At 52.8% G+C, this 24,117-nt stretch overlaps 1 protein-coding gene across 1 annotated transcript; it reads right to left on the bottom strand.

Moving 5' to 3' along the window:
* Positions 1–9,785: 9,785 nt before the first annotated feature.
* CACNG1 (calcium voltage-gated channel auxiliary subunit gamma 1) lies at positions 9,786–21,198 on the bottom strand. Its single transcript, XM_028522121.2, has 4 exons — positions 20,775–21,198; positions 11,675–11,749; positions 10,519–10,656; positions 9,786–10,039 (listed from the first exon to the last, which is right to left on the bottom strand). The coding sequence occupies exons 1-4, from the start codon at positions 21,007–21,009 to the stop codon at positions 9,813–9,815; spliced, it is 675 nt and encodes a 224-aa protein (XP_028377922.1). The 5' UTR covers positions 21,010–21,198; the 3' UTR covers positions 9,786–9,812.
* Between the last annotated feature and the right edge of the window lie 2,919 nt (positions 21,199–24,117).

The following is a 24,117-nucleotide window of genomic DNA, read 5'->3' as shown; positions in this document are numbered from 1 at the left end:
CCTCTCCTCCCTTTTCCTTTGCCTGCAATTAATCACAGTTTCTGGATTGTAGTTAGGAGTTTGTGAGGTTCTGGAAGGCGGGGATTATGGCCTCAGGTCTGTAAACCTACCCTCAATGGCCTTTGAACACCTGCTGAACTGGATCGCAGGGTTTGATTGAAAGAAGAACTTATAGACACTCCCCTCCCCGCTGGCATCCTTTGCCAACACAGAGAGGCTAGATGGCAGGGGTGATGGCCTGTGGTGAAGGAGGAGCAAGCTCTCCCGCGCAGTGACATCCCCACCCACGCCACACAGCTCTCCAAGCAGTGGCAAAGCATTAGCATTCACGAGTATTTTGTGTCTCACCAGGTATCACTGTGAGAACCCTACATCTGACAGCTTCACCATGGTTATGTCAGTTTTGATGGATGCTGCCGACTTTCGCATCGCCTGGCCTATAGGCATATACCTACCATGCAGAGTTCTGGGAAAATGATGAAATCCCCCTTTGTCTGAAGCTCCCGTTGATGCTAAATCCGCAGAGGGAGGTAATTAAATTGAATAGAAGCTGCGGCTTGCAAAAATCTAGGGTATTATCCCACTCTTAGCTCATTAAAACGGATGCTCTGCAAATTGTTGTGAACCATTGTTTCGGGAAGCTGTTGACAATCCCTGAGGAGGAAGTGGCCCTGGCTGGGGGACGGGATGAGCCAGGAAAGGACTCTGGAAGGTGGGCGTGGCTGCTGACCGCTGGCTCCTGCTCTGGGCTCCAGGGGCAAAGGAAACGAGGCGAGAATGTGGTTTGGTGGTGTTTGCTCTCTAATTGAATAGAAATGTGATATGATGACAAGCCCTCTACAGCTGAACTGAGTGCCTTCTGAAAGTGTAGGAGAGCTTGCAAAGAAAACTTGAAAGTCTTCTAATTAGTCCTCAGGGTGTTGTTTCCTTCGTGTACAAGAGACTCGAGGGAGGAGCCTGAAGTGGCAAGAGTGGGCAGCTTGCGTTTGGGCCTGCCCGTCATGCCCATCTGCGGGTCAGGACTTTCCTCTGCGGGAAACGCAGACGTGTGTGTGTCCTTACAAAAGTGGGCAGGGGCTGTTCTAAGAGAAAGGTCTGTGGCCTCAATCCTCAGCTTCGGGACCAGGCTTCAAGTAAGTGGTGTAACTGGGGACAAAGTAGCAGGAAGGTACTGGAAGGTGGGTAAGCGAACAGACCTCCCCAGTGAGTCAAATCTCCTCCTCCTCTTCCTCAGGGGTGACCCTATAGGCTTTCTAGGACTGAAATGATTCCTTCTGGGCTGGTTCTGCTGATAGGATGGAAGAGAAACAGTTTTGGGGGAAAAAAATTGTGATCTAGGGTAATTAGAGGTGGTTTTGAACCTTCTGGAAAGCACTTCCAGAAATCCGTCTGTTCTTAAAGGCAGATCCGTGCCGTAGCTCAGGGACCATCTTGCGTGGGAGAAATGTGGCCATGTTCTGTGCTGCAGTGAGTAGCGCTGGCCCGTGATGCGTGGGTCACCGGCCAGCAGTGACCACGGAATGCTGCGGATGGCTCGCCGAAAAACACGCGAGAACAAAACTTGCACAGAGACAAACTAGTTTCTGTGGGGAAGTAGGGACAAAATGGCCACCCCCCCCTAGTGGGGAGCTTGCCGATTTACCATCCTTACCTGCTTTTATTGGGCTCATTTTGCATAATAATTCAGGTAAAGTACAGTACTCATTAGGGGGAAGTAAGGAACTATAGAAAACAAGGAAGTCTGCTGGTCTATTGAGTCGGGGTCAAAGAGCTGTAAGACTTTGAGGAACAAACTAACTTCCTCCTTGGACCCCTCTCATTCAACTGAGAGCATTCCAAACAAAGAAGGTTTCACAGTAATTTACATATTCTTTCTTAGGCCTGATCACCCTGGGAATCCGCCCTTTTCAGCACAGAGCTGCACCACCCTGTCATTGTTTCAGGCTTAGGTGGAGCAAGGGAACTAAGGCAACCAAGAGATAAGGAGATTTTTCTCCCAGACGATGAGAACTCAGGCTAAGTCAAAGCCGAGGAACGAGGGTCCATCACCCCCTTTTGCTGCAGCCCCCCAAGTCCTTCTTTTGGGGGGGCCTCCCAAAGTGATCGTGCCTGGCTTAGGTCATTCCCCCCGTGGGGAATCTTACCCGTCTTTGGCTAACCAACCAAGCTTTTTGGGGTTCAGTTATGAATAAAGCAGCAGAAGCGGCATTCCTGCCAGGGAGATAAGCTTTTGTCTCCTTGCTGGCTTACGGTTCCAAGGGCGTTCCCTCAGCCCTAGCCCAGGCGGGGGCTTCAGCCTCTGATACCAGTCAGGGCGGTCCCCAACAGGCCCGGTCTCATTCGTCCCACTTGGGCCCAGCCCCTTGGGCTGCAGACTCCTGAGGTCAGGGAACCAGGTGGAGCACGAGCTCCTTCCAGCTCCTCTCTTGCTCCTCGAGGCCTTCCGACTGCACTTCCTGCTGCTTCTCTTTGTAGCATCTTGACACGCACTCCCCCTGCCCATCTCCTCGATGGCATTCAGAGTCATGCACTCGGTCAAGGTGCCAGGGCGTCCTGAGGGCGCTGCATACTGGATGCTGTCCAAAGAGCATTTGGGGGAAAGGATGCAGGAGAGTTTCCAGCTGCCAGGATGATTTTGAAGAAAACACAGCCCTTCCCTTCAAAGAGGATGGCGTGTCGACACCCCGAGCGGTACACAGCGGCCACCAGCCGGGCACAGGGGCACGGGGGTCCATGGCAGAGGAAGAAGGGAAGTGTGAAGTTTGCACTGAGGGGTTGTTCACCATGTCACCCTGTGATGGCAGAGCTGAGCCCTGTAGAATGAGCAGGATTTTAGTGTCAGGATGGGCAGGGTAGGACAAGTAGGAATCTAGTTACAATTAGCATTTTGGACTACAAATATGGCCACCATTTGGACTACAAGTAATATGGCAACTGACCTCTGACCCAGAAGAGGTGACTGACATCAGACCAGGAGCCACCAATGCTAAGTTGCTTCTTTGTTCACCAAGAACCAATCCTTGGGTCCTGCGCGAAGTCCAGCCATATAAAACTCCCAGCCTTTCCCTTCTCCCACGCGGTCTTTTCTTAGCCCCTTCTCCAGGCGGGGAAAACATCGCCCGGGAGCACAAACTTCCACAATAAAGCTCATCTGCCTGTTTCCATGGCTAATTGGCTGCTTATTTCCTCGGCGGGGTCTAAGAAAACCTTACATTTAGCACATTCAGAAACGGGACAGACCACATGCATGTCCTTTTGTGTTTCCAAGGAACCCCCCCAAATCTCATGGCACTTATGTTTTATTTTGAAATCATCCACCATTGAACTCAAAGTTCCTGAGGGGCAGGACCATAATGTATTTCTGGTTATGTCCTAATTTAGCACAGTACCTACCACGCAGTGTTGATACTCAGTGGGGGAGGTGGAATAATGGTTCCCCAAGAGGCCCAAGATACCCACACCTGAGTCCTCAGAACCTCTGAGCGCATGTCCACACCTAGTGCCCGGGACCTGTGAATCACTGTGGAGAAAGGGACTTTGCAGGTGGGGTTATGTTAGGATCTCGAGATGGGAGATGATCTCGGGTTACCTGGAGGGGTCCGCTGTCATCACGAAAGTCCTCAGGAGAGGGAGGCGGGAGGGCCACAGTCAGAGAAGCAGGGTGTGAGCACGAAGGCAGAGAGACTGGGGTGAGGCCACGGCAGACCGAAGAAAGTGGGCGGTCCTGAGGGGCTGGAGCCATGAGGAAATGCATTCTCACCTGAAGCCTCCGGAAGGAACCTCCCTGCTCACACCTTGATTTTAGCATCATGAACCTCATTTTAGACTTCTGACCTGCGGAGCACTGTAAGAGGATCAATCTGTGTCCTTTTAGCCACTAAGTTTGTGAGATTGGTCATAGCATCATTAGGAACTGAGCATGCTCAGTAAGCACGTATTTGCTTAGGAGAAGGCCCTCCCTTTGGGGACAGATGTGGATGGGGTTGGTATGTTTGGAAAGCCACATTGGAGGGTGGCCAGGGCTCAAGTGGAGGGTAAGAGAGCCTGGCCTCCGGTGGCAGCAGGGACACGAGGAGGGCATGACTTTGGGAGTCATTTCAGAAGTGGGGTCTGTGAGGCTCGGCTCCGTCGGTGGGCAGCTCGGAGTCAGGGCACCCACAGTGATGCATGGCCTGGGTGAACGTGCAGGTGTAGTGCCTTCAAAATGCGGGAGCGACGAAGGAGAGCAGGTTTGGGTAAGAAGAGTCCGAGGTTGGGATTGCACTTCCACGTCTAGGGAGCGCTGGAACATCCAGGGAGCAGGCCCCCCTAAAACTTAGCGAAAGGCAGCAGGCAGCGGGACCGAAACCTGTGAGCAGAGATGGGCCGGAGGCAGGGGCCAGGGCCATAGACACAGGGGCAGAAGGAATTCTTAGAAACTGTGAGATGTGGAGGCAGAAGACAGAAAACTCTGGAGACACCTGAGTTTAAGGGGCAGGTGTAAAAACACAAACGTTGTGGAGAGCAACAGTACAGACAGAAGCATCAGTGAGCTTTTAGAAGGGCGCAGAGGTCAGAAGCATGAAATGCTACGGAAAGCTGTAGCAAGATGCAGTGGGCACCTGCGAGGTCGTTGGTGACCTGCAGGAGACCAGTTCCAGTGGCAGGGAGACAGACGGCATGGCTGGCGCAGGGAATCCGTGGTGACAGGAGAGATGGAGAATTATTCCAGACACCTGTCAGCTGACAGGTGAAAGGCAGGGCTGTAGGTCTCGAAAAGGGCACACTTCCTACCCTGCGGCTTCTAGCTACTGTCTCCGCCCGTGACCTCTGCCCTGCAGACACAGCTCATTCATACCCCTGTCCGTCCGTCTTCATCGTACCCCTTCCTTCCTCAGATCCTTCCTTGGCCATCCGTACGGTAAGCAAGAGAAAATTATTTTAAAGAGCTCTTTCTTTCTTGAACTCCTACAGGTTTTGACCGCAAGATCTGCATCATGGAACGTAGCTAGAAGGAACGTTGCCAATGGTTTCCAAAAATCTTAAGCAACAGAATCTTAAAAACAAAAACAAAACAAAAAAAAACCCCCAAAAAACCCACCACAGTGTTATGTTAGAACCTAAAAATGTAAGGCCTAAATATGTAGTATGTAAATGTATGTTTTACTTTTATAACTTTAGTAAATACAGTTATGACTGCTTCTTATAAGATCAATCCATCAGAGCACCGAGGGTGTTCTGAAGCACACAGACGCTCGAAACTGGGATTCACGAAAGGCAGATGCTGTCTGATGTCTAAATCCAGTGCTGATTTATTTTCCTTATTTTGTTTCAGTTGGACAACAGGAGCAAACCTGTGGTCCAGATAGATAAACAGAAATGTATCTGCTCGTACCCTTTTCCCTGAGCAGGTAGGCGCAGGCCTGAGTTTTACAAAGACTGCCTACCACGGGGCAAAACCCCCCATCTGTGAAACACAGGCAAGAAGTTGAAATGCACACAGAGAAACGGCTGAAGGTCTCCTTCGCAGAAAGTTCCAGCACGAGTTGGAACTCCTTGGAGGTCTTTTAGGTCCCGAGATGATGCCTGAGATGCGTTGAGCATGCGATGGCTTCTGCCCCAGGAGGAACAACTGAAGCCTGTTAGGTGCACGTGGGCTGGGCGGCTTCTCTGGCCGAGGGTGGAGCTGGGTCCTCACCCACTGCATGGGTGGCCCTTTCTGTCTTGAGACATCGTCCAACTACCTGGACGCAGTTAGAGGGGGAGAGGCTCCCTTCAGCCAGGCGCCACCTGTCCTCCCTCGTAGATCGCACCTCTGGAAACCCGCACAGCGGGGGTCCTCCTGTTCCGTCTGCCCTGCAGCCTCACCCCTTCTTCATAACCGCCGGCTGCCCCGTGGCCCGTGTGTCCTGGGTTTGCCAGCCTCGGTTGTGGCATTTCCTTTCCTCATTTTCCTCTCCATTAGGCAGATTATAGGTTGTCACCTCCCTGCCACTTGGGTGCTTCCAGGTAAAACTGTATCCCTGGTTTTAGAAAGCTCATTAGTGCTTTAAGACATGCCCTTGGTCGCCCTCAGACCCTGCTGAAGGGAAGCACAAGTTCTAGCCTGGCAGGGTGGGGGTGGGGAGCATGTTGGCTGTGAAATCAGGAGCCCAGCACTCGGGTTGTGCTGGAGAGGAATCCCCCACCCTCCTTCTTCCCCTGGGGTTACCAGGACTGCTTTGTGGGTGAAGAGAGGGGCAAGTCTAATCCCAAATCAGCAAGAATGTAAAAGAGGCTGGGTCTTTCACATTAAGGCCGAAAATTCTTGTCAGGAGCAAAGTCAGAAGAGGAGACAGCATTGCCCTTGGTAACAGCCTTGTGTGGGCACCCACTTCAGCTGCAGTGGCTGCACCCGAGGGAGACGGTGAGCTGGAGACATGAGCCGGCCACAGGCGGCAGCGTCCCCACCTGAGCCCTGTTGTGGGTTTAATAGGGATGTTGCACCTCAGGGGCTTGTGAATACCTTGTTCCCACCTCCAATCTTTTCTGAAAATGGGCAGGGTATGAATTAGACATGAATTTGTAAATAAAATATTTTATGGAAATGGGACGAGTCACACTGGCAGGAAAAATATTGTAATAGGATACGATTAAAACCCCTCTTTCCGGGTTAGCCGGGGAAGATAGAGGCACACAGAGATCCTTGATATGTTCAGCCTCGAGGAGGCATGAATAAGAACCAGACTTGGGAAGGACCTACTTCCTATGTGTTTGCTGAAGAGAGGGTGACATGTCTCTTGGTTCTCCCAGTTGCCTGGCGTGGAGGCAAGGCAGGATGGGGGAGGGGCCCTGGTGGGAGCCCAGCAGCCTCAGTGCCCACTCCTGTTCGGGCGCCAGTTAGCCAGCGCCCAGGGAGCACGTGCTTCTCCGGCCTCCGGGCCTCTCTTCTGTGCACTGGGGGTCTCTGCAGCCTCTCCCACTGCCAGGCAGAGCTGAGGAGCGAGTGTGACACTACCGGAAACATCAGTGATTCAGGGCCTGCCTCAGTTTACTTATGACATCATGTTCATCATGGACATTTGGCAACAATTTTGACTTTAAAAAAATCTCACAGTATTATCCAAAAGAATCGAATGTGTGGTCCTGGAGACATACTCGTACAACTGGTTTTATAGCCGCATTATTCACAACGGCCAAAAGGTGGAAGCGGCCCAGGTGTCGGTAGACGGATGGATGGAGAACCAAAGTAGGGCCCACACCTCCTGTGAAAGGTTATTCGGCCTTAAAAAGGACGGACATTGTGACAGAGGATAAAACCCGGATGAAATTTGAGGACACCGTACTAAGTGAAATAAGCCAAACACAAAGGAACAAATACTCTTACGATTCCACTCACAGGAGGCACCTGGGGTTGTCACATTCACAGAGACAGAAAGTAGGGTGGTGGTCACCAGGCGCAGGGTGGGTGGAGACGCTGGGGAGCTGTTTAACGGGTACTGCATTTCTGGAAGATCGAAGGGCTCCGGAGGTCGGCCCCACAACAACGTGAACGTGCCCGGCACCGACGAGCTGTGCACCTAGAAGTGGCGAAGGTGGCCAACTTCCTGCCATGTGGATTTTACCCCAGGGTTTTAGCATATCCCACGCAAATGCTATTCATCTGGACAGCTGAGTTGCTAGTCTTGGCTCTGCTGCCTTCCTCGCCTCCTAAAATTTTATGGATTTTAAAAGGCTGGAAAAGTGAAAGTGTTATGGAACCTCAGGGTTTGACGATTGTTGAATTCATGCACACTCAGCGAGGGATTAGCGGCTGTGGATTTCTGACGCTAAGTACACACGTTAGGGCAAAACGTCCAGCTGCTTTACTTCGCCCCCTGCCCCCCGGCCCTCTGGGCGTGGCCTGGCTGACAGCTGCAGTCAGGGCCCACGGGCGCCTTGACTCCTGAGCCAGACCCCGCTGGAGTGGACTGCCCAGCTGCCCCTCCCAGCAAGCACCAAGGTGGTAGGCTGGGAAGACAAGGGTGTTCTACTGCTTTGGTGGGTTTGCTTGTTTGTTTGTCTCCAGCGTCGGGCTCTATTTTGCATCCTCGCTTTGCCTTTTTCTCTGCAGCAGTGGCAGGAGCAGCCGCCCTCCAGTCCCTCTGTCTGCACGGCAGTTCCTGGCACACCTTTGTCTCTTGAAAGAATCAAAACTCGATAAAGCCATATGTGTTCTGTCCAGTGGGTAGCCAGTCAGAAGTGTTTTTCGGTGCTAAAAACATGGGCACCTGCCCTGACTGGTGTGGCTCAGTGAGGTGAGTGTCATCCTGAAAAACAAGGTTCACCGGTTCGATTCCCAGTTAGGACACAGGCCTGGGTTGTGGTTCGGTTTGCTGGTCAGGGCATGCACAAGAGGCAACAGATCGATGTTTCTGTCTGTCTCTCTCTTTCTCCCTCCCTTCCCCTCTCTCTAAATATAAATAAATAAACAAAACCTTAAAAATAAAAAATACAATCACCCATGTAGAAATATAAAATGCACACCAATCTAATTATTCTAAAAGTAATAATAATAATAATAATAAACCAATAATACTGACCTCCAAAATGGAGTTTGTGGAATGAGGTCAACCATCTTTCTTCTTACCCATTGTGAAATGCCAATCTCCTTTTAACTTTTTTTAAAACCATTTAAAATTGTAAAAAAAAAAAGGAAAAAAGAATCCTTCGCCTGTGAGCCGTGCAACAGACAGGGGACCAGGCGTGGCCCCCAGCCCGTGGCCTGCGGCCCCCATGCTGGGAGAACGAGCCTCACACAGAGCCTCCGGTGCACGTTCCAGGCCAGGAGCACACGGATCCTCACCGCCAGCTGCGTCCGACTTGCCGTCCCTCGGGCTGGGTGAGTACGGCAGGGCTTTGGGAGGAAGGAGGGTAGAAATGCTGGCACCCCGTGTGGCTACATGTTTGACTGCTAAGCCCTGCTTCCTGAGGTGCTTTGCAACAAAAATCCAGCATCAGAAATCGGACACTCGTGGCCATGCTGCTGTGTCAGCACTTGGATGCCTAGCATGCCGGCGCTCTGGAAATAACCCCTCCTATTTTTAACACCCCTGCCTAGTCAGATGGTCTCTGGCTTCTCCAGAGAAAATCCCGGGCCCCAGAGAGACAAGCTGGAATCCCGTTGGTAAACAGGACCTCTCGTCCCGCCTGGCCCCCCCACACGAGTCCTCAGCATTCCCAGGGACACGCTTTCCTTTCTCCCTCAGTGTCGGGGTGGCCCCTGAGCTGTAGTCAGGAATCCTGGCGATTGCTATGGCACCACACAAGGAAAAAGCAAGTTTTCAAAGAGCTTTTATTTCAAACCATGGTCAGAAAATACCCAGTTAAAAATGCTTCTCAGGCCTCCTGGAAGCCAAGGACAGAATGTTCAGCTCACTGAAAAGGGGGCATCTTGTCACCAAGGACAGAGGGGCTGGCTGCAGACACAGGGGAGCACCCGGAGCTGGCAGTGCACACAGGGTGTCCCTGTGAGGCTGAGAGGACAACGGGAGCCAGCTTATCAAAGACAGCTGGCACCGTGGGGACACCTTGGAGCTGCGGTGGAAGGTCAGGCCTTTGCAAACACCTGTGCACCTGCCGGACCTGCCTCCCCCCCACCGTGGGCAGGTCTGGGTCACGGCCACTTGCTGGATTCACAGAGGAGCCTGTCACAGCCCACAGAAGTGCTCAGAGAAGGGAAACAGTGGCAGCTGTTGTGGGGCAGGTGGGGGAACCGGGAAGATGGAAAGCTCCTGCCTCCTTTCTAGGATGTTCTGGGCTGGGTGCTGCCCGCTGAGGGGAAAGCCCTGAGAGTCGCTGGGGCCCCAGGAGGGCTAGTGGTCGGGGTCGGCATCCATGCAGGACTCCCAGGGGTTGCGGGGCATCCGAGGCAGGGAGAAGAGGAGCAGGGCGAGGCCGCCCAGGAAGAGGAGCACGAAGGCAGCGCATGCGCAGGCGAAGGACCAGGCGTAATAGTACTCGATCCAGACGGTGTCCTCGCTGTCGATCATGCGCTTCACCGACTGCCGCAAGACCTCCACCGAGACGAAGATGCAGAGGCCTGCGGGGAAGACCCGCACGCTCAGGGTCCCGCCCCCACTGGCGTCTGCTCCCGGGCACGGTGGAGACCCAGTCCCGGGCGGGAGGAAGCTGGAGACTGAGGATCTAAGTGGACACCTGCAAAAGCGCCCCCGCTGCCTGCTCACTGCACAGTTCGCCCAACCTCAGGTTACATTACCTGCGTGTCTCCCCATCTTTTGTTAGTATTTTCGCTGGATTCATTTAAAGTGTGTTAGTAACTGGCATTGCTCTCAGTGGCTTGCTGATTAAGTCTTTGTGAGAAATGGACAAATTGCCAACACTTGCCCTCCTAGACCCACCGAGAGAAGATGGCACACGGGCCAGGCCTGCTGCTGCGTGGAGCCTGGGCGTCCCTCTAGACTCACATCACAGGGTCAGGGTGAGGACGGGCGGCAGCATCCCTCACCCCGGGACATCGGCCCCCCAGCCCGGGCGCACGGGCGGGAGCCCCCGTGCTACCTGAGAAGGCGTAGAACATGGATGCCGGCCTCAGCAGGTAATCCCGCTTCTTCCCGAAGGACAGGAGCACGCAGACGGTTCCTATGATGGCGAAGCCGAGGCTGAAGATGGCGATGGCAGCGGCCGAGATGCTGTACTCTGCAACACACACAGGGCCCAGAGGGCACCTCAGCGGCCCTGTCCTGGGGCCTCGGGCCTCAGCCGGCTGTGCCGCCAACCGGTGGGTGACGATACCACATACTGTGGTTCCCACTGTGTTTGTGGAAAGACTGAGGGCCCGAGAGAGGAAATCATGCACTCAAAGTCGCTGACGGGTAATGACCTAATTCCAATCCTGGGTTGCAGTAAACTGCAAGTCCACCCCCCTCCTCACTCTGGGGGCAGAGGCCTCAGAAAGGGGCAGGAGGCGTGTGACTGGAGGCCTTTCTGGAGCAGAAAACTTCCTCTGAGTGACAGGGCAGAAGGGGCAGGCAGTCGGTCAGAATGGGGCTGACAAGCAGCCTCTGAAGTGTGGCTCGTTGCAGAGTGGGCGGCTGTGATTGTGTGTGTGCGTGCACATGTGCCACAGGTGTAGGATTGCTAGTGTGTGTGTTAGTGATGCACCAGCATATAAGGATCTATCAGAGTGTGTGTGCATCCCACACTGTGTGCAGCCATCCGCACACGTGTAGGTGTGGACCAGTACTCACGACAGTGGGGTGCAGGAGCTCCATGGTTCCCTGAAGGCCCCAGGGCCCATGTCTCCCCACGACCCCCCACTCTCCTATTCTTGATTTCGAGGGAGGGAATCGGACAGTTCCCCACGGACTCCAAGCCACCAGCCCCGAAAACCATCGCAGGGGCATGAGCACTTGTTCCGTTTCCCTAGCTCCCATCACAACAGCTCCCCTTGGGCTCTGCTGGAAAACGCATTCCTTCTGCAATTCAGGGGCCGGCCAGGGGCCGGCTCTTTTCCAGCCTCTCACCAGCCCTGATGGATGGAGGCTGGGGATGCGGGGAGACGGAGCACCTCTGTCTCCGGAGCGCAGAGGGTGACAGGGCCGTTTTCATCAAGCTCGGGGAAGTCAGGGCTTCTGTGCCAAATGATTTTCTGGCTCAGCAGCGTGTGACGGCAGCCAGTCCTCCCTGCCCTCCCTGCTTTCCGCCGCAGCCTTACCTTTCTGAGTGGTGAATTCGAAGATCTCTGAGCTCTCTCCTGGGTTAAAGTGCCTGAAGTAGGAACAGTTTTTCTCTGCAAAGGAGGGAGACAGCCTATGAGTCGAGAGAAAGGAGCCTGCAGCCGAGGCAGAGGCTTGGTCAGGAAAGACTGGACGTGGCCCCACTGGGGCGGCATGAAGGGACCTGCTGCATGGCCGGTCATCTTGTCCCCAGACCCTCACTCTGGGCTGAGACAAGCCTCTTTCTCTGACCATTAGACCAAAATTTCACTCGGTTAGGGGGGTTGCATAAGAGGCTGGCAGAGCTTCAGGGAGCCAAAGCTGACTGAGGCAGAGGGACAGGCAGTGCTGTGGGGACTGAGCCCATTAGGCAGATGGGATAATCGAGGCCCAGGGCTCAAGTCGCTTGTCAGGAGGTACGGGGTGCATGGTCAACAAAGGGCTGAACAGTGGTTCTCAACCTGGGTCTGGTTCTGCCCCCCAGGGGTCATTGGGCAATGTCTGGAGACATTTTTTGGTGTCACGAGTGGGCAGGGTTGCCAATGGCACCTACTGGGTAAAAGCCAAGATGCTGTTAAACATCCTACTGTGCACAGGACAGCCCCAAGTGTCAGCAGTGCTGAAAGAAACCCTGGGGCACACCACGACCCAGAGCCGTGTGTTGGCGGTCAGGCCGACCGGATTCCCTGGGTGTGGCTGGGGAAGCAAGCAGTGTTTTCCAAAAGCTTTCCCAGAGATTCTGATGGTTGGCGAGCCCTGCTCCAGGCCCCTAAAATGCCCCACAAAGTGCTTTTCTGAGGGGACCACCTGGATGGACTGGGCGAAGGCTCAGTAGAATCCATTCACGGGCCAAATGTGACCAGCACATCTTTTCATCGGACGCTCGGTGCCTGGGGCTGTGGAGGCAGCCCAGCCAGGACGGCCCATCTGGTGAGCATCAGGAAACCCACAGAAGGTATGTGGACAGCGGGACATACAGTCTGGATGTGGTAGGGGATAGAGGAAAGTCTCAGAACAAAGAAATTCATGTGTATTTTAAATGTAACTTCAGTCATGATTTCTCTTCTTCTTTTTCCTTTTTGTTTCTCTTATAAGTAGATATACTACAAACTCAAAGGGTAGTCTTATTGCATATTGAATACAATTCAATATTCTTTACTCCTAATTTAGGAAGTAGATGGGTGGGTTCTATTATTCTGTTTCTTTAAGAAAACTAAATTAGCCCCAGATGGTGTGGCTCAGTGGCTTAAGTGCCGGCCTGTGGACCAGGGGGTCGCCGGTTCGATTCCCAGTCAGGGTGCATGCCTGGGTTGCGGGCCGGGTTCCTGGTTGGATGTGTGCGAGAGGCAACCGATTGATGTATCTCTCACAAATATCGATGTTTCTCTCCCTCTTTCTTCTTCCCTCCCTTCCCTTCTCTCTGAAAAATAGATAAATAAAATCTTTAAAAATAAAAAAAAGGAAAACTAAATTAGGTTGCTTTTTATTTGTGTGAAGCCCATGTGGATCCATGATCTTCAAAGGAAAACATCCCTGTTTAGATGGCATCTGGCTTGTGCATTTATTTCTTTACCTTCAGGTTGTATTTACACTTTCTTGAGGCGATTGATGCCTCCTTTTTTTCGGAGACGCACCTGGAGCCCTGCCTTCACTGGATGCAGGCTTCCTTCTGTCTGGCCTAAATCATCTCTTGCCCCCTGAAGCCTGGGCCTCCCTCTCTCCCCTCCTCCCCCACGTCAGGGTTCCTGCCCCTCCCGCTGTGGGGGAGGAAGTGACCCCTGGAGATCAAGCCTGGCTTAGCCGCAGTAAATGTTCCAAGCGGTAAACCACCTTCTCTTTGAGCTTCTATATTTAAATCACTTTCCTTCTGAACCGAGTTACCTGGGGTGTGTGCCTACCAGTGGTGACGTCAGAATCGAAGCTGCTCTTTTCTCTCTCACAGCTTCCGGTGCTATTTTAAAGCATAACGCTCTTCTGTTTGTTAGATTATCCACTGTAGCTTCTGTTGAATCACTGCATCAAAGTGGCTTGTGCTATGTCGTATGTCACCACGTACCTCCCTCTGGACAAAGGAGCATTTTTCTGTTTCATTCTTTAAGGGCCAGTTTTGTTTGTCACTGAAAACTCTGAGAAGAATTGACTGGATTCCAGTGTGTTTCGTGCTCAGCTGCCTCCCTGACTGCTTTCAGGCCTCGAGATGGAGGCCCCCGGAGCGGAGGGCCCGATGGAGGCCCATGGGCGCCTGGCCGCGGCCCAGCTGCACGGCGGCTCCTGGTGGCTGCGGCTGCACCTGCACAGTTGCTTTGTGTCGTCAGCCCTGCCAGATAAGCTCCAGGCTCCATTCTGCATGAACGCTGCTGCCCATGGGTGGTGCCACAAAAACTTTCTGAGATCACAGGGGGAGGCTGCATGCCTGGGAAGCAAGCTTGTGGATCCTGGGTGGGGGGGTGGGTTTTCCCCTCAGGGGCCCAGGCACAGCACCCCTGTCCCTCCCCTCCCCTGTTCAGTGCTCTCACACACGGGGGCGGGGGACAGGGGCACCCAGTCCAGTGGGCAGGGTTTCCGCTGAGGACATGTAGAAGTCTCAGCTTCTGTCTCATGTGGCTGAACTTAGGGCTCGAAGACAGAAAGGCCAACCCCGTCTCCTCTCTTGGACTTCACACATGAGAAAGGCCAGTGCCTTTTGCCCTGAACCTGGGAGGGACACGCCACCCACTCAGGGCCCCATGGTTGCCCATTGGAGACCACAGGCTGCTTCGTGGTCCCTGATGGGTCCAGCATAGGTGGGAGCTTGTCAGACCCAGAGTTCGCCTGGACGCACCTGGCACCAACAAGATGCTCATTTAGGACCAGTCAAGCTGGGCATCTGCCACTGTTACTCAAGAATTGCCCAGGGTCCTCTTGGGATGGGCAGACCTGTCCCGGCCCTTTTGGGTGCTGTCTGGGTGAAGAGAGTATCGAGGGCACTTGAAAAGGAAGGACATCTGAATTGAGCCTTGTGTGGGCCACATGGTCACAGGTAGAGGATTTGGAGGAGGGGGCAGTGACAATTCTGTGCAGATCCTGAGCCTTCTTGCCTCTGGCACTCTGGTATCCTCCCCGGGCCCTGCCTGGCCTCCGTGACACTTCCACAGAGCTCAGGGTGTCCCGCTTTTCGGCGATGGGCTCTGGTCCTTCACTGGGCAGAAGAAACAGTGCTTAGACTAAGTTGGCAGAGAAACCAATGCCAGGGGGATGACCTGGGGCCTTGGTTAGGGGCCCTGAGGCTCCTCCAGCCCCCTCGGTCTCTGCAAATGGCTCACAGTGATTTTTAGAATTTGTATTTCTATTTTTCTGTATTTCAGAAATACCTGCCACAAACAGCCAGAAGACTCAGTGGTCTAAACCTTTCAGTGGGTCATTTCTTTTAAAATATGGTGAACTCAGCTGTTGGGCTTGGCTGGGGTTGGAGTGTTCTGGCTAACCAAATGCCGTGGTCGAGGGAGTGACTACACAGAAGCACATGTAACTGGGCCAATTTCAAAGAACTAGAACAGAAGGTACATTTAACTGCAAGCCATCCTTGAGTGAATACAGACCTGTCTTCGACAGCTGGAACAACTAGTGCAGCTAGGGGTGTTTTTGGGTGATCCCTGAGCATGTGTTGGTGTATCCGGTGCTGGTTGCTGCAGATGTTAATATATAAAAAAATACTTTGTTGATTTGCACAAAACCAAGAGAACTAGTACTTTAGGGGTTGGAAGAAACATTTCTCCCACTTCTAGCCCTGGCTGGTGTGGCTTAGTGGATTGAGCACCTGCCTGCAGACCAAAAGGTTGCTGGGTTGATTCTAGTCAGGGCACATGCCTGGCTTAAGGGCCAGGTCCCTGGTTGGGGGCATGCGAGAGGCAACCAATTGATGTGTCTCTTGTACATTGATGTTTCTGTCTCTCTCTCCTTCCTTTCCCCTCTCTCTAAAAATAAATAAGTAGAATTTTTAGAAAAAAAAAGAGAAACATTTCACCCATTTCTTACTTGCATCAGTGCCCGGTTGTCTTCCCTCTATTTGTAAAAGTTCTTCGAGATCCAACAGTAGTTTCTCTGTCCTCCGGCTCCCTCCACCCGCTGACCGAAGAGTTTTATGAAATGGGTTGGAGAAACCCCCAAGAGCCTACCCCAGAGCTTCAGAGCACTGCTGTCCTGTGGGAGAGGAGTCTAGTTACGGCCTGGGTCTCCAGCATGGGATTGTGTGGATGGGCAAGGGGGCCCCTGACATTCCTGGGGTCAGTAGCACCATGTGTTTGTGTATGGCCCCAGTCCCCGCACCGAGTACTGGAAGACGAGATGGGCCACCAGGGAAACGGGGCCTCGGGGCAGGCTGCCGCTGTGCCCTGAAGAGGCAGAGCCTGGAAGAGGCAGCGTTCCACCCGGCCCGTGGGCTTGCGGCCAGACAGCCTCTGCTGACAGCTGCGGAAGTCCCACTCACTTTCCGGAGGCACTAGTGTTGCCCTCAGGTGTTGATCTTGTGCATGACAATCCTCTGAAAATTCTTCAGGTCAGTGGGAAATCAAATGAGACAGGTTGTGTCTTCAGAGCCCCCAGCATTGTGCAGCTGCGTGGGACACTGGGAAGTCTCCTTGGGGCACCAGCTCCTGGTGCATGTCACGGCAGAGGCTGGCCTCCTGTGTTTTCTCAGGTCAGCAGCCTTTGGGAGCTATGTTTGTATGTTGAGTGAAAGGTAAGGGAGGGGGCTGGAGGGCAAAGAGGCTCCGGGTTTGAGACTTGGCCGTTGAGCCTCTGCTTGTTACCAGGTTAGCCTTGGGAAAGCCACACTGAGCCTCAGTTTCCCCACATGTAGAAGGAGAATCACCCGTGCGACAGAAGTCTCATCACTGGGTTGTTGTAGAGTAGTACAAAGTGGCCAAGAAAAGGGTGAACTTTAGGGGTACGAATTCTGGATACTCTGCCATGGTAACTGTGTGAATTTGGTCAAATCACTCAAACTCTCTGTGCCTCATTTTCTGTATCTGTAAGATGGGATGATGATAATAGTATGGACCTCATAGAAAACTTTGTGAGGATTACATGAGTGCATATATATATTTTTTGGTGTATATATACATATACATATAAAACACACACACATATGTGGTGTGTGTGTATGTGAGAGAGAGAGAGAGAGAGAGAGAGATCGATCTACTGCCTTCTAGCCTCCGTGATTTTGGGGAAAAAATGAGCTGTTTTCCGTACTAAGATTCTTTGTATGTGATGAGTCACTTCTTGCTTGCACGAGGGTCTGTCTTCCTCTTTTGACTCATCTGTCTTTTGATTATGATGTGTCTGGGTCTTGATTTATCCTGCTTGAAGTTCATTAAGCTTCACGGGTTTCTAGATTAATGTTTTCCATCAAGTTTGGAAAAATTTCAGCCATTAGGGATTTTTCAGTATCCTTCCTTCACCTTTCTCTCCCCCCCTCCCCCTCCTGGGAGTACCACTCTGCATATACTGGTACATTTCATTCTGTCCCACAGGTGTCTCGGGCTCTGTCCATTTTTCTGTCTGTTTCTCAGACTGGCTAATCTCAGCTGACCTATCTTTAGGCTCATGGATTTGTTCTGTTTGCTCAGGTCTGCTATGGAACCCCTCTGGTGAATATTTTTCATCTCAGTTATTGTACTTCTGAACTCCAGAATCTCTATTAGTTCCTTTTACAATAATTTCTATCTCATTGCTGATATTCTTGATGTCATTAGACATCATTCTTATCTTTAGTCCTTTAGACATGGTTTCTTTTAGATCTTTGAATGCATCTAAAATAGGTGATTTAAAGTCTTTGTCTAGTAAGTCCAATATCTGGGCTTCCTTAAGGATCTATTATTGGTTTCTTTCCTTCACTTAGGTATGGGCCATATATTTTTAGTTCTTTGCATGTTTTATAATTAAAAAAATTAAAATGTAAATTTAGAACTGGGAAATTTAAACAACGTAATGTAGCGACTCTAGAAATCAGATTCCCACTCTTACCCAAGGTTTGTTCCTGTTGCTCCTTGTTGTTATTGTTTGTTTAGTGACTTTCAGAATTAATTTTGTAATGTCTATATTCTTCGTCATGTGTGGCCACTGAAATCTCTGCTCGGTGAACTTGGTGGCCAGCTCAGAGATTTCCTAAAATTCGGGGAACTTATATGCCTGCAGTCTTTACTGAGGGGCCCTGCGCTAAGCAGAGAGTGCAGCACGCAGCTGAGCAGCACACCTTTCTGCTCTAGCCTTCATTCTCTGCTTGCACGCAGCCTCGAGGTACGCCAGAGGAGAGAGCTTAGGGCTTTCTCAGGTCTTTCCAGTGCGTGCACATCACACTCTGCGTGCACAGGGTTTTCTAAATCCCGAGGAATGTGCTGGAACTTTTCGGAGCCACCTATGGACATCTCATTCTCCAGCTTCACAGGTAGACTGCTGTTTGCCCAGTCATCTACTGCTTCGGGCAGTTATGGTATTGAACAGGCGTTTCTCATTGTTTTTGACAAATGCCCCCTGGGAAAACTACTGCTTCCACTGGATGGTCTCAGAGTCAGATGACATAAAGACAGCCTTGCAAGTGGGGACATCCAGGGGACCACCACAGATCAGACAGTGACAGTCCTCTGGGAATGGGGCTTTGAGAGAGATCCAGCCCGCTCCATCCCCTAGGGCGGCTGCCAGGCTGCTGGGCTTCACCATGAGTGGCAGCTGTGAGTGTCAAGGCGATGATGGACTTGGGGGGAAACGAGACCGGAGCAGATTGAAGCACCGCAAACCTCACTGTTCTTACTGAGACTCACCCATTTTTCTTGAATAAGCACTTGCTGGGTTGCTGTGACACTGGCTAATTTCCAGAGTTCTGAAAAAGTTGATCATGGTCAATTTTGCCAATGTTTGCACTGTTTTTGTGAAGAAGAGGATTTTTGGAGGTTCTTATAATGTCATTTTTTTTCTGATGTTATCCAAAGGTAATATACGTTAAGCACTTAAAACAATGTTTGGCAACTCTGACCCATGTGGCTCAGTTGGTGGGCCTTGTCCCGCAAAGCGAAAGGTTGCAGGTTCGATTCCTGGTCAGGGCACGTGCCTGGGTTGCAAGTTTGGTCCCCTGTTGGGGTACATATGAGAGGCAGCCAATTGATGTTTCTCTCTCACATTGATGTTTCTCTTCCTCTCTTTCTCCCTCCCTTCTCCTCTCTCTAAAAATAAGTAAATAAAATCTTTAAAAAAGAATTTGGGAGATAGTTCTCTATTTGTCTTTGCAGGGCTTACTATTAATAATAAGAACTTAATACTACTACTAATAAGTTTGTTATTAATGATAAACAGGGGAACATGTATGAACTCTATTCACCCCTCCAGGGAAAAAGTGATCCTATAGAGCACAGGTGGGAAAGCAAGAGATGTTCACATGCAGAGAAAAGAGAGGGAAGAAGGCAGGAACGCAGGTCAGAAGCTTGTTTGGGGTAAGGCTGTGCTCCTGACTATGATTCACTCTGAGGTAGACTGGCCAGGTTTAAGGCCAAGCCATGCCTGCTGGTCCCCAGCGGCTGGTTCGGTCACCTGCCGCCAGTCTGTCTCCTCCTTGTATAGACCCAGCTCACCTCCCTGCTCATCTGCCCTGTAAACTCACCAGCCTTTAAAAGGCACACGCCCCCAAGGACAGGTGGACAGGGCCGTAAAGGGGGCATTCCTGGAGAATCTGCCTGCCCTGCCCTGCCCAGGGGAGTTGGCTGGATGGTGAATCTGTTTACGGGTGTGCTCAGCGCTGGCTGAGGGGCATGGGCATCGGGCTATGTGATACCCTTCAAGCACATGTTCATGCCATTTAAAGCTCTCAGCCTTGAGACTCGGTGTTTCCAAGACAGCTGGGTATTTACGAGTCTTCTGCACATCCAGTGGGAACGAGCAAGGCGGGAGCCAGCAGGAGGGGAAGGAAGAGGGAGGAGGGAGGAACAGGGTTTGGGCTCCTTTGTCTCACACACACGCTGCAGGATTTGGGGGACATAGCACTGACTTCCTTGGAGGGGAGGTTTCGGGGAACACCCAGTCTGGGAACAGGGAATAATTCTGAAAACCAGGTGGGACGCCACTCTCACCCTGGTACCTTGCTATCTCGGAGGGACGGTTTTCAGCACTGGAAAGGACTTGGTGTTGCTGAGCCCAAGCACCTCGGGAGGAAGCTCAGTCGTTTAGGGCAGGGCATGGGCAACGCAGGGGTGGAGCCCGGCCTCTGACTCTCCAGGCCGCGTTCTCCCCTGAGCACACGCCGCTCTCTTTGCTGTAAGTGTGGAGGGCCCCAGCTTTGCAGAGGAGACTAACTGTCCTAACACCAGGTATTCTGTACAAGGAGCTTGCCTTCAGAGTGTGGTCGGCTCACATGGCAGGAAATTGGGGACTGCGCTCAAATCACGGTGGAAGGAAATGCTTCTCAACTCTGCAGGGGTCTGCACTAAGGGAGGACGTGCCGGAGGACTGACGGTTCTCCGAAGAGGCAGGCGGCTCCTCGACAACCGGGTCCCACTTCACAGACAGGTGCTCAGCCCTGGGCGGTTGCTCAAGGCCCTGCACGCAGGAGGGAGCCACGCTTAGTTTCCTACACTGTTGCTACCACCCTGAAATTCCAAAACAATGGCAAGGAGCCCTGCATTTTCCTTTGCACGGGGCCCTGTAAGTTCTGTGGCTGAGCCCTTGTACACCCTGGAGGCTGGGGAAGGAGTCTGCCAGCCCCCCAGGTCCCTTCAGCCTGTGGACATAGGGCCACCAGCCTGTCCTTGTAGGGAGAGGCTGCAGCTGGGCACACCCAGAAGAGTGATGGCTGCTGGGGCCCGAAGCCCCTCATCTGGCAGGCCCATGGTGTCTTTCCTGAGCCTCTTGTCCCACAAGTCCAGCCCCCTGCTCTGAGTGAAAGGCCCCAAGCCTTGGAAGACAGAAAGAGTGAGAGAGAAATGCCCTCGGTTTATAACTGGCCATGGCCCCCAGCACGGCCCCCTATAGTTCAGACCCCCTACCCAGGTCATGGAGGGCTCTTCTGAGCCTCTTTTCCAGGGTGGGGACAAGGACGGGCAGGAGGCAGGGATGGGGGCAGAGTGGGTACGTTACCCCCAGGCAGGCTGATGGGTCCGCAGCTCTTGTCCTCACTGTCACTCATGACGATGCTCTTGGTGCAAATCCGCCAGAGGCCGAAGTGGGCCGCCTCGCATGTGGCGCTGTGGTGCTCCACGTGGGGACTCAGCACGGCCCAGTGGTCGGTCACCACGGCCACCGTGGCCAGCACGATGCCCACCAGGATGCAGAAGAGGGTTACTCGGACCTTCAGCGTTTTGGTCTGGGCCATGGTGGTCCCGAGGAGGAGGCGCTCTGGGCAGCGTCCGGCAGCAGTGGCTCCTCAGGCAGGTGGCAGCCGGGCCGGGGTGGTGACAGCGATTGTGGCGCGGAGGGAAGAAGCTAAGTTTAGTGTGTTGGGCCGAGCCAGAGTGGGCTGGCCTTGGGGCCGAGGGCCGCTGGGCAGGGCTGAGCAGCTGCCCACACGTGACAGGGCCTGAGGGAGGCTTCTATTAATGCACAGGCACAAGCGTGCCGCCGTCGCTGAGGTTGACTTCTTCTCGGGTTGCAGGGCCGTCTTCCCCTCTCGGAGCCAGAAACACCCGCGGGTGGGGCGTGGGGAGAGGGCTGCAGACGGTGACTGGAAACCTGGCCTGAGGGATTGTGGCTGCTCAGGATACCTGGGTGGGGTGTGGGTGAGGGACACTCTGCGTGTGGGCTGGAAGTCACTGCTGGGCAAGGGCAGCAGGCCCTGGGGACTTAGGTGGCTCTGCCTTCTGTTCTCCCACTGGGCAGGTCAGTCACCAGGTGGGGTGAGTGGGTCCTTGTCCTAGAAGTCTGGGGAACCCAGGATCAGGGGCCTAGGGGCATCTTGCAATTCCCTGCCCAGGGCCTCTGGAGCCCACTGCCCAGGCAGGAGCTGCAGCCCCAAGGCCTGTGACATCCCCCAAAGGACAGGGGCATTTCTGACGGTTCCTAGACCTGCTGTGACCTGACATTATCCAGTGTGAGAATGTTATTTTCTTTCTCTCTTTTTAAAAAAGATGTTTATTTTTAGAGAGAGGGGGAGGAAGAGAGAAGGAGAGGGAGGGAAACATCAATGTGTGGTTGCCTCTCACACTCCCCACTGGGGACCTGACCTGCAACCCAGGCATGTGCCCTGACTGGGAATCGAACTGGTGACCCTTCAGTTCACAGGTCAGCACTTAGTCCACTGAGCCACACCAGCCAGAACACCTTTCTCTCTCTCTCTTTTTTTAAATCCTCACCTGAGGACATGCTTTTAGAGAGATAGCAAGGGGGGAAGAGAGAAAAACATTGATGTCAGAGAGAAACATTGATTGGTTGGCTCTAGCACGCCCCAAACCTACAACCTAGGCATGTGCCCTGATCAGGAATCGAACCCGCAGTGTTTTGGTTTATAGGACAATGCTCCAACCAAGCCACACTGACCAGGGCGAGAATGTTATTTTTGATTCAATTCTCCCATCAATCCAACTGGGTCCAGAAGAATAGCCCCATTTGGGGGTAGAGTGGCTTTCTGATACTCTCAAATCAAAAAATAGCTTGGAGAGGACAGAGCATCCGGCTGGACCTGACTGTAGTTCTGTTTTCATTTTACCTGTATTAATGACAGGCAATATTTTCCAGTTATGTATTTATTTACAAAGTAACTGTAGAAGTAAGTTGACCTACAGGTGCCGTTAAGAGGCTAACGGGTGTGTGGATTGGCAGAGGACATGTGAAAGTTTGGTCTTCCGAGAGACCTGCCGGCCCGCACGCCCCCTGGGTTGGTCTCCAGGGCCTGATGCACCTCTTGGCTCCTGTCTCTTCCCGCTCAGCTCACTAGGTGTCTCTAGGCTGATGCATGGCCAGGAATAGACCCCTGAGCTGGGCGGGGCTTGGAGCTTCAAAATCCTGGCCTCGGGTTGACCCAGCTCGTGGAAGGATCGCCTGTGTGCGGAGATGCACTCGGGGTCCAGCCCTGGAGTCCCAGACCATGAGTAATAGTGGTCATCGTAACGGGAGCTCATCTTCAGTGGGTGCTTACCACGTACCAGGTGCTCTGCTAAGCCTTTCGACATCACTGTAGTTACTCTTCACACTGATCCTTGAGGTGAGTACAGCCATTACTCTCCCTTTACAGATAGGGATGTGGAGGCTCAGAGACACGAGGTGTCATGTCCAGGGTCCCACAGAACCCCCATGTTTTAGAACCTGGAGCCAAACTCTTAACTGATGCTTGGAGCTGGGAGGAAACTATTGTGATTATAGGGAAAAAAATACATGTATTTTTCTTCCATGTGCTGAAGTCCTCAGCTCAGGCCCCTGTAACAAAAGATAGATTAACAAGAGAAAACCACCCATTTATTTCATATAAATTTTACATGACAGGGGGGCCTTGGCGCAGGAGATGACGGAAAGAAACAGTTAGATCTGAGCGTTTTAATGCCGGGTATGAGAAGAGTGGGAAGTCGTGGAAAAGTAGGGTGGGATAAAAAGAGGGTCTGGGTTACGTGCAGTAATGGGGTGTGGGGTTGGGGGGTGGGGCGGGAAGGTCTCTCAGGGCACCTGTCACACCAGGGTCTCATGACCTGCTTCAGGGGAAGGTCAGAAAGTCCTTCCTGCACTTAAACGTTCTCAGATGCCTTCTGTTTAAAATATTCACAACGCCACGTTGCCACATTCTGGTGTGGTGTGTTCTGAACCCCGACATGACGGATAAAAGGAACTTGCAGCCTGGGGACAAGCTGGGAGCCCCTGGTGAACAAGCAGAAAGAGGGTGTGACAGGCCCCGGAGCTGAACCAGCTGAACCGAGACCCCGAGCCTCCAGCCCCAGGTGGGGGGGCTGTGACGTCCGAGGTGGTTAGAGCTGCGCTTTCAGGTCACAAACCAGCCCCCCTGCCCAGACTGTGCTCTGCGGATGGTTCTCTCTCAGTCGTCCCCATCTTTGCTCCCCTCCCTCCCTGCACCCCCACTCCGTGTTCCCAGTGAGGGTCACCCACCCATTGGGGCTTGCTGACGCCTGTCACCACCCTGCTGTTGCTCAGGGACCACCTCCAAGCAGGTGGCTCCCCTTTTCCGCAGAGAACAACTACAAGATGAGAATCCTGGGAGCCTCAGCCCTTCCCCATCGCTCCTGGGGGCCCAGCTTCAGGGGCCAGGCAACTGGGGGTTCCAGGAGAGACACTGTGTGGCCTGAGGCAGACCTACTACGTGCCAGGCACATCAGCAGAGCAGCAGATGGGGAACAAGAAGAAGGTTCTGGTGCTTTAAAACAGAATATCTAGTAAGAAGCTATTTTAACTTTAGTACTGCAGATAGATATGGTACCATTTGGAGAAATAAAAAGTGTGTTGGGTTTCCCGGGGTGGCCGGGGTGGGCATCTGAAGCTCTCC

This window comes from Phyllostomus discolor, chromosome 8 (genome assembly GCF_004126475.2).
Source record: "Phyllostomus discolor isolate MPI-MPIP mPhyDis1 chromosome 8, mPhyDis1.pri.v3, whole genome shotgun sequence".
Lineage (NCBI taxonomy): Eukaryota > Metazoa > Chordata > Mammalia > Chiroptera > Phyllostomidae > Phyllostomus > Phyllostomus discolor.
Note: the sequence above shows the minus strand (reverse complement) of the source record. Positions and strands in the feature narration are given on the sequence as shown.